Source organism: Elgaria multicarinata, chromosome 3, assembly GCF_023053635.1.
Source record: "Elgaria multicarinata webbii isolate HBS135686 ecotype San Diego chromosome 3, rElgMul1.1.pri, whole genome shotgun sequence".
Classification (NCBI taxonomy): Eukaryota; Metazoa; Chordata; class Lepidosauria; order Squamata; family Anguidae; genus Elgaria; species Elgaria multicarinata.
In genome coordinates this window covers 91,619,197-91,635,944 of record NC_086173.1, presented here as the reverse complement: position 1 = coordinate 91,635,944, position 16,748 = coordinate 91,619,197, and the positions used below count along the sequence as shown (strand labels likewise).

The window sequence follows — 16,748 nt, the reverse complement described above, 5'->3', positions numbered from 1 at the left end:
TCTCAACATCATTAAAAACACAGGTAACAAATCTGCAAAACATTTGTTGTGACCCAAAGATGGTAAGTGAAAACAAATATAACTCTTAAATAAAAAATCCAGGTACCAAAGAGCAAAATTTAATGAAAGCCAAAACTGTTAAATATGGATTTTTGTTGAGAAAAATGTCAATGTCTTTAAGGGTCCCCCCAATTATTCTATATTTAAGAAAAGTGTAGTAAAAATACATATTACAAGTTAACATTTCCCCTCTTCTTCTGTATCTTCTTTTTCTCTTCCCTCCCTTCCATTGATCAAAACCATTTTAAAGATGAGTCTGATGTCCTATTGTCACAGGCATTTGTCCTATCATAGAAGGCTTATCCCCACAAACCCATCTAACTGGCTGGCTCAATTGTCAGATAGGTCTCTTTGATTCCTTTGATTCCACAAAGGTGACAGAGTTTTCTGAAGTTTTATACGGCTTTTCCCCCACCCCCATACAGAAGGAAATCCTTGTACTCTGCTTTCATTGCAATTTAAGTGGAAAATAGTTGCAGGAGCTCTGAAAGTTCTTGAAATGGAAAGAAATATCAGGTCTTCTTGGACACCCAAAGATCTCATCATAAAAAAAGCAGGCTTTGTGTTGTTGTTTTTAGCCCTGCATACGATAAACACATACACAAAACTAAACTCAAAAGGTAATCAAAGGCAGACGTAAAATAATAATAATAACCACACACCGAGAACAAGACCTTGGAGATTATTATCGGAAGTTGAGATCCGAGTCTTGACAGGTTGCTTGATGAAAGATGAAGACAGAAAGGCTTCCAGTGGCACTGAGAGAAAACAGTTAGGCACTCGGCATGCTGTGCCCTCATAAGAGGTTTTGCAGTTTCTGTGTTGCCAGTCTTATGAAGGTGCCATCTTAAGATGAGTGGATGGAATTGGTGGAACAACATAGTGTTGAATGTTAAAATCAGTTCCTAGAGATCAGTCTCTAATGGTTTTTGACACTTTATAATCACAGCGAGTCATGGATGAAAGTTAATTTGATTTAGAGCCAGTTGCCAGTCGCCCACAACAAAGCCATTTCAGTCTGTAGCCTGTGCTGCATTCTAGTCAGATCTTTTGGTCTCCACAGTCTCCTGTTTTACACATGAAGTTACCTACAGGTCTCAGATATCAGATATAACGAGTTTTTGTTATACTGTTGGGTTTGTGCTGGCACTTGGAGGAAGTTTTAGCCCCTTGTAAAGTCTGGAGTTGCCATCCAAATGGGCAAATGCATATATGATGGGAATAGTAAGGGAAGCATTGGGCCTCCTCCAGACCTATGACTGAGTAGAAGATACTCCACTTTAATATAGTTTTCTTCAAGGGAACACTTTCCACTCTGCTGAAGTATTTTACTGTTCATGGTGGTGATATCACACACATACACACACACATACAAATGAAGCTTTTGTTTAAATGTAGATGCAAATGCACACATGACTGGGGAAAATACAGCTAGCAAGTCCACTCTTTTGTGCTTTGGACAGTTCTATGGATTTCAGTGTTTCATCGCAAGCTTGGGTATTGGATCAGAGACCAAGTTTTCAGTAGCAAGCAGGGTACCAGCTGGTCTTTTCTGCATGTTCCGATTCCCCTCATGTTGATGGATGAGATGGAAACCATGTCTATTGGCTTTTCTGCAAATGATACTGCTGGCCAAGACTTGATTCCTGAAACTCATTTTATTTTTATTTTTTTATTTTATTTTGAAAATTGGGGCCAGCTGCAAACAAATTGTGTGGAAGGCTGTATTTAGGTGAATGCCCTTCCTTGTTGGTATCATTCAATGAAGTATTGATTGATTGATTTTCTTGTCATAGTAAACCTAATGTGGCCCAGTTACTCTATGGAATGTCCACCAGGTATGGCCCTCATGGACCAAAAAGCAAGATGTATACAAAACAGCTCTGATGTCTGATTAACTGGTGATAAATGGTTCTCTACTCAAAGATCACCATAGAAAGGAAACCTTACAGAAGTGCAGGAATGAAGAAATGGCTGATAATTGCCTCTTTACTTTTGAGGAGGCAGGCAGGGAGGATATGTAATAAATATATATTTTGCATTTTCTTTCCATATGTAGGAAACAGCCATGGTTTTAGGTAGTTGCTAACCTATCCATTTGGTAGCCTGCCAAGAGCACATTCTGGGAACTCATATATTTCCCACATTGACAACACTTTCAATTCAAATAACCACTTTCAAGCTCTGGAATAAAGATCACATTAACCTCTGTCCACCTGGGCTCTTCTAAATCCAGATACTACAATTGGCCTCCATTTCAGAAGTCTTCCTTTTCCTTTCTCCATGTTAGGCTTCTCTTTCAACTGTCCTAAAAGTCCTTCATTTGACAGTGGAATGGAGAACACGTTCAATGGCCTACTCAGCCTTGTCTCAACAACTTTAAAGCACAGTAGAGTCCTGTTGTCTCAAAGGATTGGTTTTGTTTGTTTTTCCTTTCACTGTTAGTAGCGCAGACGTTTATGGTTTGCATCCCAAACTAAACCTGATTTTTAAACTGTTGAGCAGGGCAGGGCTGGTATTTACCCTGACATCACGGGAATTAGTAAGAAAAATATATATTGCACACACTAAGAACTTATTAACAACCAAGTTAAAAACAAAATGGCGCTGTCTTCCTCAGTGTTCCTGTAACCGTGTACTCAGGGATGTCTTCAAATTCTGTTCAGTCCAGTTGCCCTCTCCTTATTGCAGTACAGGTTGTACTTTCTTCTGCCTATGGATTTACTGTAAAATAAACAGACACACACACACAAAGAAAAACAAAAGGAAAATAGATCTGATTTCCTTGTAGAAGATCCACTGCATAGTCCCTCTTCTTGAATGGTTTTGTTTTGGCACTGGAGAGGCTGGGACTAGGGACGCCCTGCTCTCACCCAGAAGATCCGTCAAGGGCAATTATAATCCCGTTGCTCCCAGGGGCATGCCAGAGTTGTGACCCATGCATGGAATCTCCTGCATGGTTTGGGGGAAATCGTGGCTCACCACCCGTCCGTTTTCTCCACTGCTGGTTCCTGCTGCAGATGCTCTGGGGAGGGTTGATGTCCGTATGGCTTCATTGATTGATTGCTGTGGGATCAAACAAAAACCCTTTTTAAGAGAGACAAGGGGGGTCTCCCCCTGTCCTTAGCAATGGCTGGAAAATCATAATATACACCATTTCATCATTAGGTATTGTCTTCACTCTACCAGTACTCTTTTTTTCTTTTCTCTTCCATTCTGTGTGGGACATTCCACATCCAATTCAAGCTTCTCTAAATTTTAAACTAAAGTTTATGCAATTTAGTATATACTCCTGCTTTCACTAAATTGTCTGCTGTGTCAATAGATGTTTTTTCATCACCAACATCAATAGTGTTTACAGCTTTGTCTGTCATGATTAGAGATGCCCTGTTGGATACACACCATAGTTCCAGATGGTACAATTCCAAGGCTCATGAGGGCTGAACCTTGGAACCTGTTTTCAGGGCCAGAATTTGGACTGTGTGAAGTAACCAGTTAAGGAGAGAATAACACCTTAATGATTTCTTGATCATGTACAAAGTGAATGAGTAACATCAAGTAACCACCACACATTGAAGAGTTAAAGGCTTCGGCGTCAACTCAGGTGGCCAGCCCTGGGTACGGCTGATTGCTTTTATTCTATTGCTTTTATTCTATTACTATTTAGTTTAAAAGATTTTATATAACTTTTCAAAATGAACACATTCTTTTTCAGGCATTCATGTTCAAAGCAAACACATTTTTAAAGAAATATTAATAAGGTAAGGTAAGAATTTATTCTGTCAGATTTTATTTTTACTTTTGCTCAGAACACTGATGTGTGAAGAACACCTCTTAGGTTAGAATGATTGTGAATGCATTAAAGCTGGTTCAATGCAAACATTATTTCACTTATTCTGTATTTGATATATGCTTAGAGTCGACTTAGAGAAATTTGTGTTGCCTACTCACATTTTCTTCATAACATTCATATGGAGTGAGCAGGGGGTGAGCCTGATGCTTCCAAGGGAGTATTGATGGGATGGAAGGAAGGTTTTGATTCCCTCCCCAGTTAGATTTCAAAACTGGAAGGAGTTCAACTAGGAGAAAATTGGCTTTCAAGGCATGTAGAAGTGAGGCATAAGATGTGTGTGTGTAGGGGGGTGGGCAGTGGCAACCTTTATGGCCACCATTTCTGCAGCATTAATTTCCGGAAACCCCCAAGCTGCCATTCCTATGCAAATGGCAGCTAGCTATAGGGATGGGTGGCTGCTGGACCAGCTTGTCGGGCACAGCTCCGGTGGGTAAGCAAGTACGAAAGCGTCCTGTGACTTGGCCAGGAGGTTGGGTGGGGGAGGGGGGAGACTGTTGGACTACACCCCCGCAGTGGACTCCTATGATATTCCTACCCAAAACAGAAGAGAAGATATTCTCAGGTGCCTGAAAAATCATTTTATTATGCCCAATACATTTCTGGAAGGACTTTCCTACCTCAGGGCCCACTTACCTTTCACCAAATATGTCACAGAGAATCTTTTAAAATGCTCCAACAGAGGAAAGCATTGGAAAGAAACTTTGCAACATATTTGGAAAAAGATAAGCAGCCCCCATAGAAGAAAAGACCTTTCCAAAATGATTTGGGCATAACAGAAAGGTTTTTTTTTAGGTACCTGAGAATATCACCCCTTCTGTTTAAGGATGCTCAACATAGTACACATCAAGAAGCCAGTCCTGAATCTTGTACGAATGTGATAAACTTTTGGTTATCATTTAAAGATGAGATGTTTTGAGACATTTATCTTTGCTTTCCCAAGATGCACAAGTCCTTTTCCAGTTAAAAGCAATTTGCACTGATATAAAGATGAAAGTCAAAGATCAGTGGAACCACTGATGAGAATCGTCTTATATATCCCCGGAACTCCTAATAAACCTGGCTTCAAACCATTTGCAAAGAATAGGGGGAAAAACATTCCCTAGTCTCTAAAAGATTGACTTTCTACCCTAACAGGCATCCTGGATTGGATCCATTTCTAAAGGAATATTGGGAGTCTGGCTGGTATCAGAAAGAAGGTGTGAAAGGCCTGTGAATGTGTTGCCACCTTCATCCGTTTTGATTCACTTCTGGACTTGTAACAAAACTCGATTAAGGCAACCAGCATGGCTAGTCCAAGCCCTCCGATGAGGATGTAGAAAACACCGGCCACATTGCTGAGACTCAAAGCACTTGTTTTGTCCTACAAGAGAAAGGAAAGGGGAGAAGGGATGTGGGAGGAAGAAACACGCTGTTAGCACACAACTGCTCTTTGGGAGAACGACACAACTGCTTAATAGGATAACAATAACACGGAGGGGCCACCACTTTTAAGGACACAGAAGACATTTCAGCTTCATTTCTTTACAACTGAATATTCTTCCCCCCACTGAATACACAGCATTGACTAAAACGTTTCAGTGGCTTTGCAACTCTTTGGGAAAGGTTTGGGCTAGAAGTTTTTAATCATCACTCTTAAATTATACCGATTCGCCCCAAATGCCTAGGAAGTTTCACTTATTGATAGAAAGACGTTATCTACTGTGAGCTGACATTTGCTAGTCTCCAGTCTTTCTCTCTCCTAAAATAACTCGCTCTCTTGGAAACGCCTGTTCTTTTCTGCTTTGATTGTTTTCCCCCCGCAAGCCCTGTTGCTGAGCAACAAATCATAATCACGCCCTCCCCTTTGTGCAATATTCAGGTTACAGTGGCACTGGAAAGGTTCTGTCCTTAGATAGGCATTTGGATTGTTTTTAATAAAGCAATTATTTTGAATCTTATGTTTCAGGGATGCATGTTTAATCCATTATTTTATTGATAAGGAGGATTATTAGTCACCAATTAATCATCTTTATTATTTGGTTCCAATTATCCACTGATTTTATAAAGACCAGTTAATTAACCTGATCTTGTTAAATAGGTAGGTATAACTTTTCCCCACTTTACAAAGGTAGAAACTAAGTTTTAATAGGGACATTCAGAAGCACAGCAAATATTAGTGTCTAATTTGAGAAAATATTGTTTCTTTTCTAGTTAGTACATGCAGAGCACGGATATTGGATGTTAGTTGAGATTTATCTGAGAATCTCATAAGAAGAGAGTAAATAAATTTAATCCCATGATTTATATTTTCAAATTACAGGAACATTCCTATAAGGGTCTCTCTTGTTTTAAAAGGTGATCTAGAAAGGGTTTGTATATATGTGTATTTCTGAGAAAGACATAAGTATTTTAAACCATTCCTGGATTCTCAGCGACACGGTCCTGAGACCCTTCCCATTTTATTTTTCAGGTATAAAGGGGTGACTTTATTCCGACTGGCATAAGATCACATTCATGTCATTGGTGTGGCCTGCAAATGTAAATGTAGGATAAAGACAAGCACATGGTCTAAAGTTTGGTGGACACATAACCCTGTCTGAAAACAAATGCTTTGGAATGCAGCAAATCTGTGTCAAAGCTGCATCCGCTTTTTAAAATGTCTGTTTTAGATAGATACAAATAAAATTTATTTATTTTTAAATCAGTTTAGGCTCGTCTTTTACAGTTCAGCAAAGAGAATGCAGGCATGGTCATTACTTGTTTATTTCCATCAAAGGGGTGCAATATGTGCCCATTGGCCGCATGTGGCTGCACCACCCACAGGAAAAAAAATTGAAAAAACCTCCTGAAATTACCTTCCAAAGTTTCCCACCCCCTGATTTACATGGTACTTTCTGAATAAAACACAGCTAGTTATTAGTTGAGGGGTAAGTGTTTAAGGAGTACATAAATTGTATAATATTTAGATATACCTCTTTCTTCTGCTGCTATGGTTATTAGGAATATACTATTGTGTTTCTTGAGATATTCTTCTCTCTCTTTTTCTTTTTTACAATTAATTTTAAAATATAATGGTTTGGGAATTTCATAATTTTTCACAATTCTTTCCAATGGCAATACCCTTTGTCTAAATGGTTGTCAAGTTAATGTATGTGATATCTTATATTTGCCAGAACTTTTGGTTTGCTTTTCTAGAATGAGTTGTGAAGTATTAACCTGGGCAGACACACTTCTAATCTTACCTCCTACCCCAACCTCCAAGGCTTTAGGAATTGAACTGGAAATAGAGCCTTCCAGTCTGACAATGGAGGTTGTTACCACATTCAGATAACTTTGTCACAGTGTATTTGTTCTCCCTTCTTTGCTTTGTACACTGCAATGTGAATACTCATAGATTGCATTCTATTGTCAGATTGGCTAATCCCTTCAGAACCCTATCATTCTGAGATGGAAATAATCTCTGCTCTGGAAATGAGATCAAGATTTATCTCTTCACTGGCCTTTGCCAAACTGGTTAGCCATTAATCTAGGGTGACCATATGAAAAGGAGGACAGGGCTCCTGTATCTTTAACAGATACATAGAATAGAATATGCATAGAATTGCATAGAAAGGGGGAATTTCAGCAGGTGTCATTTGTATATATGGAGAACCTGGTGAAATTCCCTCTTCATCACAACAGTTAAAGGTGCAGGAGCTATACTAGAATGACCAGATTTAAAAGAGGGCAGGGCACCTGCAGCTTTAACTGTTGTGATGAAGAGGAAATTTCCCCAGGTTCCCCATATATACAACTGACACCTGCTAAAATTTCCTTTTCAATACAACTGTTAATGATACAGGAGCCCTGTCCTCCTCTTCATATGGTCACCCTAATTAATCTAGATTCTCCTTTCAGATATTTTCTAACTATAAAAATTCCAGTCTACTGCAAATACCTACACATTCAAAATTCTTATGCTAACTCCCCACCCCATGTCCCAAAACACAACAACCATGCCTTCAGTTACCCATCTGATCGCTTTAAAGATCTATCTTTAGTTAGATCTTTACCCACAGGATCGCTTTAGAGATCTGCTCATGTTTGTTACACAACTCTATTTAGAAGTGTTTAAATAAGTGTACACTTTTTGTGCCTATTACACATAAACATGCACACACATAACATGAGGTGGAAATGAGAAGAGTGGGTAAGACTGGCAAGATTAGTTGTGGGCTCATGCAGAGGTTCAAATCTCTTTCATTTAGAGCGGTAGAAGCTTATTCAAATATCAGTGCTTTAACTCTGATGGTCAGTATGTGCTGCTAGTAAGGAAATGGCATATTTAAATAGGTCCAAGTTTAAATGACTCATCAAGTCGATGCAAGAACTGCGCAATGAACCTATCTGGACAATGTCAAAAAGCTTCACATGTACATCTGAGAAAAACATCTGGGAGTTTCACGGTCACAAAACTTCAGTTTCCCTACTGCTACTACAGTTAACACAGACCAGAAGAAAATGGCTTGAAAAATGTGGTGTACAAGGCTGACTGAAGCTTAGCTGGAGAACTATACTAAGGGTGAGCTGGTCAAAAAACCGAGTTATTACAATGTATATAATATTGTAGGCTTCTTGCGGCTTCTTGGCTCTCACATTTTCCTTTTGCTAGAAGGATGTAGTTTCTAATTGCAAAGAGGTTCTCTGGAGAGGGACTATTGTCTCACAGTCACAGTTCTTTCCCAGTTGGATATTGGCACTGGGGTCATATGCACGCACTGCAGAGGCAAGGAAACAATCCCTGCCTGCCACAGCTTGGCTTGGCTTCTTGGCTCCAAAAGGCCTCACCTGCTGTTTGCACAGGCGCCTAACTTAATAGCACTAATAATAACGGATCATAAAGAAAGGCACCAATCCCACACGAAAGGCCTGGAAGAAATCAAACTCTTTCGCTGAGCTCTAGAGCCTTGCCATTTGGGCTTTGTGATGAGATGCTCTCCCAAGGAGTTTGCCCATCATGCAGCCAGCTTATTAGTGGGAGTGTAAATGTCACAGCTTGTCTCCTGCAGAGGGAGAGCTACATTTTGAGGGAAGAGAGAAGGATGGAAGAGGAAGATTGGCAGGAGAAAAGCACGCCAAAAAAAGCGCCAGTCTTTTAGAAATGCTCCAGCCGTGTTGCCATGGTGACAAGGCACCTTCCCTGTCTGCTTCTTTTTAACTGGTGCCGGCTTATCCATCATCCTGTTTGTTGCGGTTTTTATTTTGCTCTGACAGAAACTCTTTTAAGGCTCAAATTCCCTGGCTTGCCTCTCACCTTACGGGGGTAAATAAAGGCACCTGTATATCACTTAAGGCAAGGTGGAGGTGTTTGACATTGGTCTTTGGAGCAAAAACAAATATTTTAAAGCCAATGGAAAATGTCCTGGATTCACCTCAAGTGTGCTATCATTTCATCTTGCCATTTAGGAACTTTATATTTGTAATTCACAGACCTGCTTACCACAAATTGGTAATTCTCTTTTATCTGTGAATACATTTCTCAGAATTCCAGATTTTGGAAATTCAGTATTAAACAGTGTGTGTGTGTGTGTGTGTGCGCGCGCATGCGTGCGTGCGTGTTAACTGCATCACATCTGATAAAACAAGAGGAGGTAAAATGCCTGAGTCTTTTAGCTAATGAAATGAGGGGTTGTTTATCAGTATTCCCAAGCAGAGCAATTTAGCACACTGAAGAAGAAAACCAGATTTCTTTAAACTCCAAGGAATTTGACAATATGCAGTGATACTTGTAGTCTTTAACATTAAGTTAAAGTTCATCATACCCTATTAAAAATGTGAGCTTTACATCTCAGAGGAAAAGATTCGGATTCATTCATGGTCATATAAATACCTGCTAGGCTCAAGACAGTCTAGTACAATTTCTTTATTAGGCCTCCAGTAGTTTTCAGGCCCATTTTGTTGAAAGATGCCCACCTCCAGCTGTGATATAAAACTTCTTCAAAGTCTGCCTTAGAAAGAATTCCCCCTCCCAACAGCTATGAAATCAGAGTTGTGCTAGGAGAATGTGTGCTGGCTAAACCTCTGACTATAGAATTATGAATTTTTAAACTTCAGCATATCCTTATGATTTTGACCCGGTTTAGTGTGTATGACGCTCTCTTTGTCTGCAGGGTTGTTGTTGTTATTGTTGTTGTTGTTGTTGTTGTTGTTGTTATTATTATTATTATTATTATTATTATTATTTCTCACTCATGGTGGTTTTTCTAGATGAACATGACAAGCTTTGCCAAATCATGCTGTCTCAGGTATTTCCTGACAATTGAGCATGTTTTAATTATGACTGTTTTTTGGATGTTGGTATGGATGTATTTTGCTATGTCCAGTTTCTGAAAGTTTTCTGTATACTTTTTTGATGTGATGCTGCTGACAGAGGTGACTAATGGAATAATTGTAACCTTTTCCTGTTGCCATAGTTCTTTGACTTCCATGGCCAGTGGTGTATATTTCTCTCTCTTTTCCTCTTCCTTTTCAACATCATTTTTGTCATCCGGTATTGCTATGTCAATGTGTGTTTTTCTTTTTTGTTTATGAATGTTATGTCTGGTTGGTTGCAAGGTATTGTTTTGTCAGTATGAATTATTATTATTATTTATTACATTTATATACTGCCCTATAGCTGAAGCTCTCTGGGCGGTTTACAAAGATTAATGATGTTGAAGTAAGAAGTCCATGTATGCACAGTACTGAATGTCTTTTCATACCAAGGCATCTGGAAGATAATAACTAATTCTTTCTCTGAGTATGAGGTTCTGTTCCACATTTTGTTTTTTTATAGGATATTGGTTGATTGTGCTATCCAAGAAGTAGGAAACCATGATGAGTTTAATCCAGAGAATATTTTTTCGTTGTTAGTAGTAATCAATGATTAGGATGGCTGCCAGTCCAGGTCCGGGCCTGATTCAAAGTGCTGATATTAACATTTAAAGCCTTAAACGGCTTGGGTCCAGGCTATCTGAAGGAACACCTCCTCCCATAGGTACCTGCCCGGACCCTAAGGTCATCCTCAGGGGTCCTTCTCAGAGAGCCTCTGCCAAAGGAAGTGAGGCAGGTGGCTACCAGGAGGATGTCCTTCTTTGCTGTGGCACCCCAGCTGTGGAATAAGCTCCCTAAGGAGGTTCGCCTGGCACCTACACTATATTCTTTTAGATGCCAGGTGAAGACTTTTTTATTCTCCCAGTATTTTAAGAGTCTATAAATTAATTTTAACTTTGCTGTTTCAAATTTGTATTTTAAATTTGTATTTCTGCACTACTGCTAAGGTAATAACGGCCAGGGAAGGCAACGGTAAACCACCCCGCTATAAGGCCTGCCAAGAAAACGTCAGCGAAAGCTGGCATCCCTCCAAGAGTCAGTAATGACTCAGTGCTTGCACGAGAGGTTCCTTTCCTTTCCTTTATACTGTTGTTTTATACTTTGAATTGTCTTAAGTTTTGTGAACTGCCCAGAGAGCTTCGGCTATTGGGCGGTATAGAAATGCAATAAAATAAATAAATAAATAGGATCTACCAGTGTGTCATAGGAGATTCTTAAATACTTTTCCAGACCCTAGCACTTGTGATAGGGAAGAGTTTGATCTACCTGCAATTTCAGCCGGACTTCATCAGAACAAAGGCTGCAATCCTATGCACACTTACACGGGAGTAAGTCCCATTGGACAGAGAGGGAATTACTTCTAACTAAATATGCATGGGATTGGACTATGAATCAGGGTTTGGACTGTGAATCATTGTAAATTTAGCATTCTATTCTAACCAATTTGAGCACTGAACTACATGGAGGCACAAATGGTGCAATGTGTGGTAGAGACTAAGAAGCCTTTCCCAGCCTTGCCTGCCAGATGTTTCCAACAGGCTACAACTTCCATCATCCCTGAGCATTGACCATGCTGGTTGGGGCTAATGAGAGTAGCAGCCCAAAATATCCAGAGGGCACCAGATTAGGGAAGGTTTAGCTAGAATGTAGGGTTCTTCCCATTTATCTGTGAAGCCCACACATTGACCTTGAGCAAGCCAAAACTCTGTGAAAACAAAACTCTGTTCTAACATGAAGACAAAACTTTGCTCTGAGCTCCTTCCATGAATAGTGGGAGATCAATGTAATAAATAGACTGGAGGGGTGGACATTGGATAGGCATGTGCACCTTCCTGAAATCCACAATTGCTAGTGGATGAATTTGGTAAAAAGAAAGACAGCACTCTGACCTTGGACCCAGGAGTCCAAGCTCTCATTCCCCTCCACTTCACAGCTGACATGGAGAGAACCATGATGGCTGCCTCTCCGATGGGCGAAAAAGCCCATCTAGCAAAAATACAGAGTGAGAGGAGCACAGAGGCAATCAAGCTCTGCATAAAATGCCCACCACCCTCCAAATTTAGGAGGCTGACAGGCTTCCCAATAGGATTGCACCCTTAAATATTAGAACATTTCCTGGATCTGTCTATTCTGCGGATTAACACAGTCAGACCAAAATTTTGCAACTTCATCCCACCCATTCTGTTATGAAGTAGGTATTCTTTGCAGGTGATCTTCTGTAGACCCACTGAACTCAAGGGAGCTTACTTCTGAGTAGACATGTAAAGGATTGCAATGTAAAATATTTAATCAACACTATATTTGATGTATATAATTTCGCTAAGTAACAAGAGGCCCAGAAAATTAATTTCTGATAACATATGCTTACAAGTAATATAAGCCATAGTAGTTGTACCTGCTTGGTTTTTTTTATTACCGCCGTACAAAATTCAGTATCATGTAACATCTGTTTATTAATCTTTTTTGTCATTGGAGCTTTTATGGTAAATATGACAGTTATATAAAGTAGGACCATCTACACGATCCTGGTCAGAGATAATGAATTACAAGAAGATGTTGTGCATGAACAGTAGGTGATGAAGTGCTGTGTAGTAGCTCCAGATCGTGTTTGAGAATATGAATATGGATGGGGAAGACCTTGATTTTGCATCATGCAACTCTGCTGGTAAGCACATGAAGCAATAATGTGCTCACATTATCCTTTCCCTTGCAGGTAGCAGCATCCAGTAAAGTTGGGAAAGATGGAATATCTATTTTACACATGCAACTTCACAGGTAAACTTATTTCTGTGTCAGGTTGACTGGACATTTACAGCAATGTGTGTGGCTGTTGCAACGAGATGGAGTCCAGCAGAGAGTGAGCTGCCTATTGGTTTCTCTAGTCAGAGGATGGCCTCTGTTTACAAGATGAGTATGAAGTGTGCATAGATATGGGCCTTTGAAACTTCATTCAGTTTTGGATAAAGTAGATCAAAATGTGCAGGATGCCTTCATTTTAACATTGTTCTAATAATTGATCTGAATTTTGTCATTGGTGCATTAATCATCCTTATCAGTATTCTCATTCCTTCAGTGTTTTCTACTGGTATGGTTCTAAGATCTACAGAGTTTACAAATCTTTTTTAAAATTCTTTTATTCATACATTCTCTCAGCATTCCAGGCATGCAGAATTTTTATACATGGAGCATCAAGTAGCTCCTGCAGCCTTATGATTAGCCGCAGTGATGTACACATGCAATTCAGACATTTGGCTTCTTCTCTCTAAGTGCATGCAAGTAAGGTGATCCATGTGGAGGTCGTAGGATTCACATAAACCCACCTGTCCCCTTTGGCCTTCTTTTGTATTTTGTTGTTTAGAATGCAATATGAGATATTTAAAGGTGATACATGCAGCACATAGTTAAACTCTGGAATTCAATCCCACAAGATGTAGTGATGGTGAGCAATTCTAGATGGGTTTAAAAGGGAATTGGATAAATTCCTCGAGGAGAAGGCTACTAGTCCTGATGGCTATGTGTTACCTCCATTATCAAAGGCAGTAAGCCTATATACGCCAGTTGCTGGGGAACATGGGTGGAAGGGTTCTGTTGCAGCATGTACTGCTTATGGGTTCCTGCTCAACAGCTGGTTGGCCACTGTGCGAACAGAGTGCTGGACTAGATAGACCCTTGGTCTAATCCAGCATGGTTCCTCTTATGTTCTTAAATTCTTATGTTCTAATCCAAGAGCTTTCCTCAAATGATATATGTGCAAGAGAACTGAGCCCTGCTTGGATGTTCCATTGGAGGTTTCTACTCCTAACAGTTAAATTATGGAACGCGCTACCATAAGATGTGGTGATGACCACCTATTTGGATGGCTTTAAAAGGGGATTGGATAAATTCCTGGAAGAGAAGGCTATCAATGGTTACTAGTTCTGATGGTTGTGTGCTTCCTCCAGTATCAGAGGCAGTAAGCCTATATATATTAGTTGTTGTGGAACATGGGCAGGAGGGATGACAGCTGGTTGGCCACTGTGTGATCAGAGTGTTGGACTAGATCCAGCATGGCTCTTCGATGTTCTGCTATTGTAGAGGTTCTGAGTTCTTTTTTGTTTTAAATAGGATCAGTGACATAAGCATTTTGTCTGGAATATAATAGCTATGGAACTTTTCTAGCACTGATAAATCAGAGCCTGGATGAATGCACCGAGCAAGCCCTCTAAAATACACAGCTAAGTAGTGACTCTTCATTTACATCAGATTTCCCCAACTTGGTGGAAATGGTGCAAAACAGCCTCCCCAGGTATTTTGGACATCAACTACCATCATCCCCAGCCTGCATGGCTAATGGTGAGGAATGCTGGGTTTTTTAGTCCAAAACATTCTGGAGGGCACCAGTTGGGGGGAGGCTGATTTACATGGTAAATTATCCTTTCTAAACATGGTCAGAGAGACCACCTTTTCTGTGCTACTGGGGTGTTCGTTTGACTAGGAGCAGGAGCAGGGCATTTAACACCCAGCAGGAGGGCTATTAAATATAACTAATATGCCGCAGAGAAGAATTGAATGTGATTCTTCTATCGAGTTCACAATTCAGTACTTTACAAGAATAGGCAGGTACAGGCAATTAGAGCTGCTTGAAGAAAAAGGAATCCCCCTTCCTGCTCTCCCCACCATCAAAAAGGTAGCCAGTTTTATAAATGGTTAAACACGATAAATGTAAAATTATTATTATTATTATTATTATTATTATTATTATTATTATTATTTATACCGCCCATAGCTGAAGCTCTCTGGGCAGTTTACAAAAGTTAAAAACAGTGAACATTATTTTAAGTGTTACTTTTATTTGCCAAATATGTAATTTCAATTTTTTTAAATGGTCTGTAAGATTTACAGTCATCCATCTGGGAAGGACAGTAATCAAGAAACTCAGCACTTGATCAAGGTAACTGAGGTGCTTCGCCTTAAGAGAAGGTGATTTTCCTTAAGACAGAAAGAGAACTTTAGCAGGCGCTTTTCCTCTGATTTCTTCTGCACATGCTTCAGTGTTATGTGCAAAGGGCATTGTGATCTGTGGTATTATGACACTGAAATGGCCTGTGATAAAGGGTATCCATTATGTAGTATGGGGCTATTGCAGTCTTCCCCAACCCCATGCCCTCCAGATGTGTCGGACTATAACTCCCAGAATGCCCTGGATGGCTGGGACATGCTGGGAGTTGTAGTCCAGCACATCTGGAGGGTACCAGTTTAAGGAAAACTGGACTATAATGTCCTTGAAGGAAGGACAATGCAATACATACAATCCAGCTGGCCTGGAATTTGCAAGTGTAGCCCCAGTTTTCCTCTTCTCTAAAACAGATGCAGCAAGAGTCTTAACACAAAAGAAGGGAGTGGGGTGGAGGAAGCTTCAAGGACAGGTAACCAGAGAAGGAGAAGAATGTACTAGTCAAGATTTGATAGCTGAGTTGGGGGGAAGGAGAGAAAGAGTTGGGAAGAAAAAGAGCACTGGAGTGGGCATTGATGCTTAGGCAGCCTGCCTGAGCCTCATCATCTCATGCTGTGGAGAGAGAAGATAAAGATGGAAATATAAAGGCAGAAGAAGCTAAGAGAGGAGATGGAAAAGAAGAGAACAAGAGGAGGGAAAGTGTCTCTTGCATCAGAACCCTTTCACAGAGTGCCCCACTAAATAGGTTCACTGGTTTCCTGACTCCATTATTTAATTCATGGGCACCAAGAATTAACTGAGTGACAGAAAGGGGCAAGAAACATCAACCAGGATTTATCACCAGTGACATATCTCAATATTGAATTTGCTTTTGTATTTATACCTATTCATTTTCAATATTATATATCAGTTATTTAATTGTTGTGAACCACTCAGAAAGTTTTTCAGCTATTGGGTGGTATAAAAATGTAATAACTAAATGGTAATTTGGGGGTGGTATTTTGTTTGTTCATTTATCTTTTAGTAAATTAACCTTTTCAATCTATAGGGTTCTCTTGCAAAGGGGTGCATTACATTTTCTGTTGAACATCTAATTTCTTGAAGGAAAGTATCAATATCTAAACCAGGGTGTGCAACTCTCCAGGTGTTTTGGCCTAACAATTCCCAATAGCCCTGGCCAGCGTAGCCAATGTAGAGGGCTGATGGAGTTGTAAGCCAAAACCTATGGAGGGCCACAAGTTGCCCTCCCCTGATCTAGACACTACTAGCCAAGGCTCCAGAGAAGGAGGAGTCACAGAAGAATTCAGCTTCAAAAATTCACATTGTATTTTTAAAGTCTTTATCTCTCCCTCAGCTATTAATATAAGGGCAAGGTTTTCAAAATCATTCACCTGATAAGTCTTCCCTATATGATCTGGCCAGTCACTGAATGTATATCATTCTACTTCACATCTAACTTTCCTGCTTGTCTCCATGGTGCTGTCTGCTCTGCTGTTGATCCTTCACTCTTCTCTATCTTCACTACTTCTCTATCATTTCTCTCATACCTTCTCTATAATGGAACGAGTATAG

The 16,748-nt window shown here is 40.0% G+C and overlaps 1 protein-coding gene across 4 annotated transcripts in view; it reads right to left on the bottom strand.

Moving 5' to 3' along the window:
- Window positions 1–1,578: 1,578 nt before the first annotated feature.
- Window positions 1,579–16,748, bottom strand: part of GRIA1 (glutamate ionotropic receptor AMPA type subunit 1) — a 233,476-nt gene continuing 218,306 nt past the window's right edge. For 2 of the 4 annotated variants that reach the window (XM_063120900.1, XM_063120899.1), the window contains exons 15-16: window positions 5,139–5,273; window positions 2,793–3,147 (exon numbers count right to left, since the gene is read on the bottom strand). In XM_063120900.1, coding sequence (XP_062976970.1) covers window positions 2,956–3,147; window positions 5,139–5,273 — 327 coding nt within the window. In that variant the 3' untranslated portion in view covers window positions 2,793–2,955. The other 2 variants (XM_063120901.1, XM_063120902.1) reach the window with 2 other exon arrangements.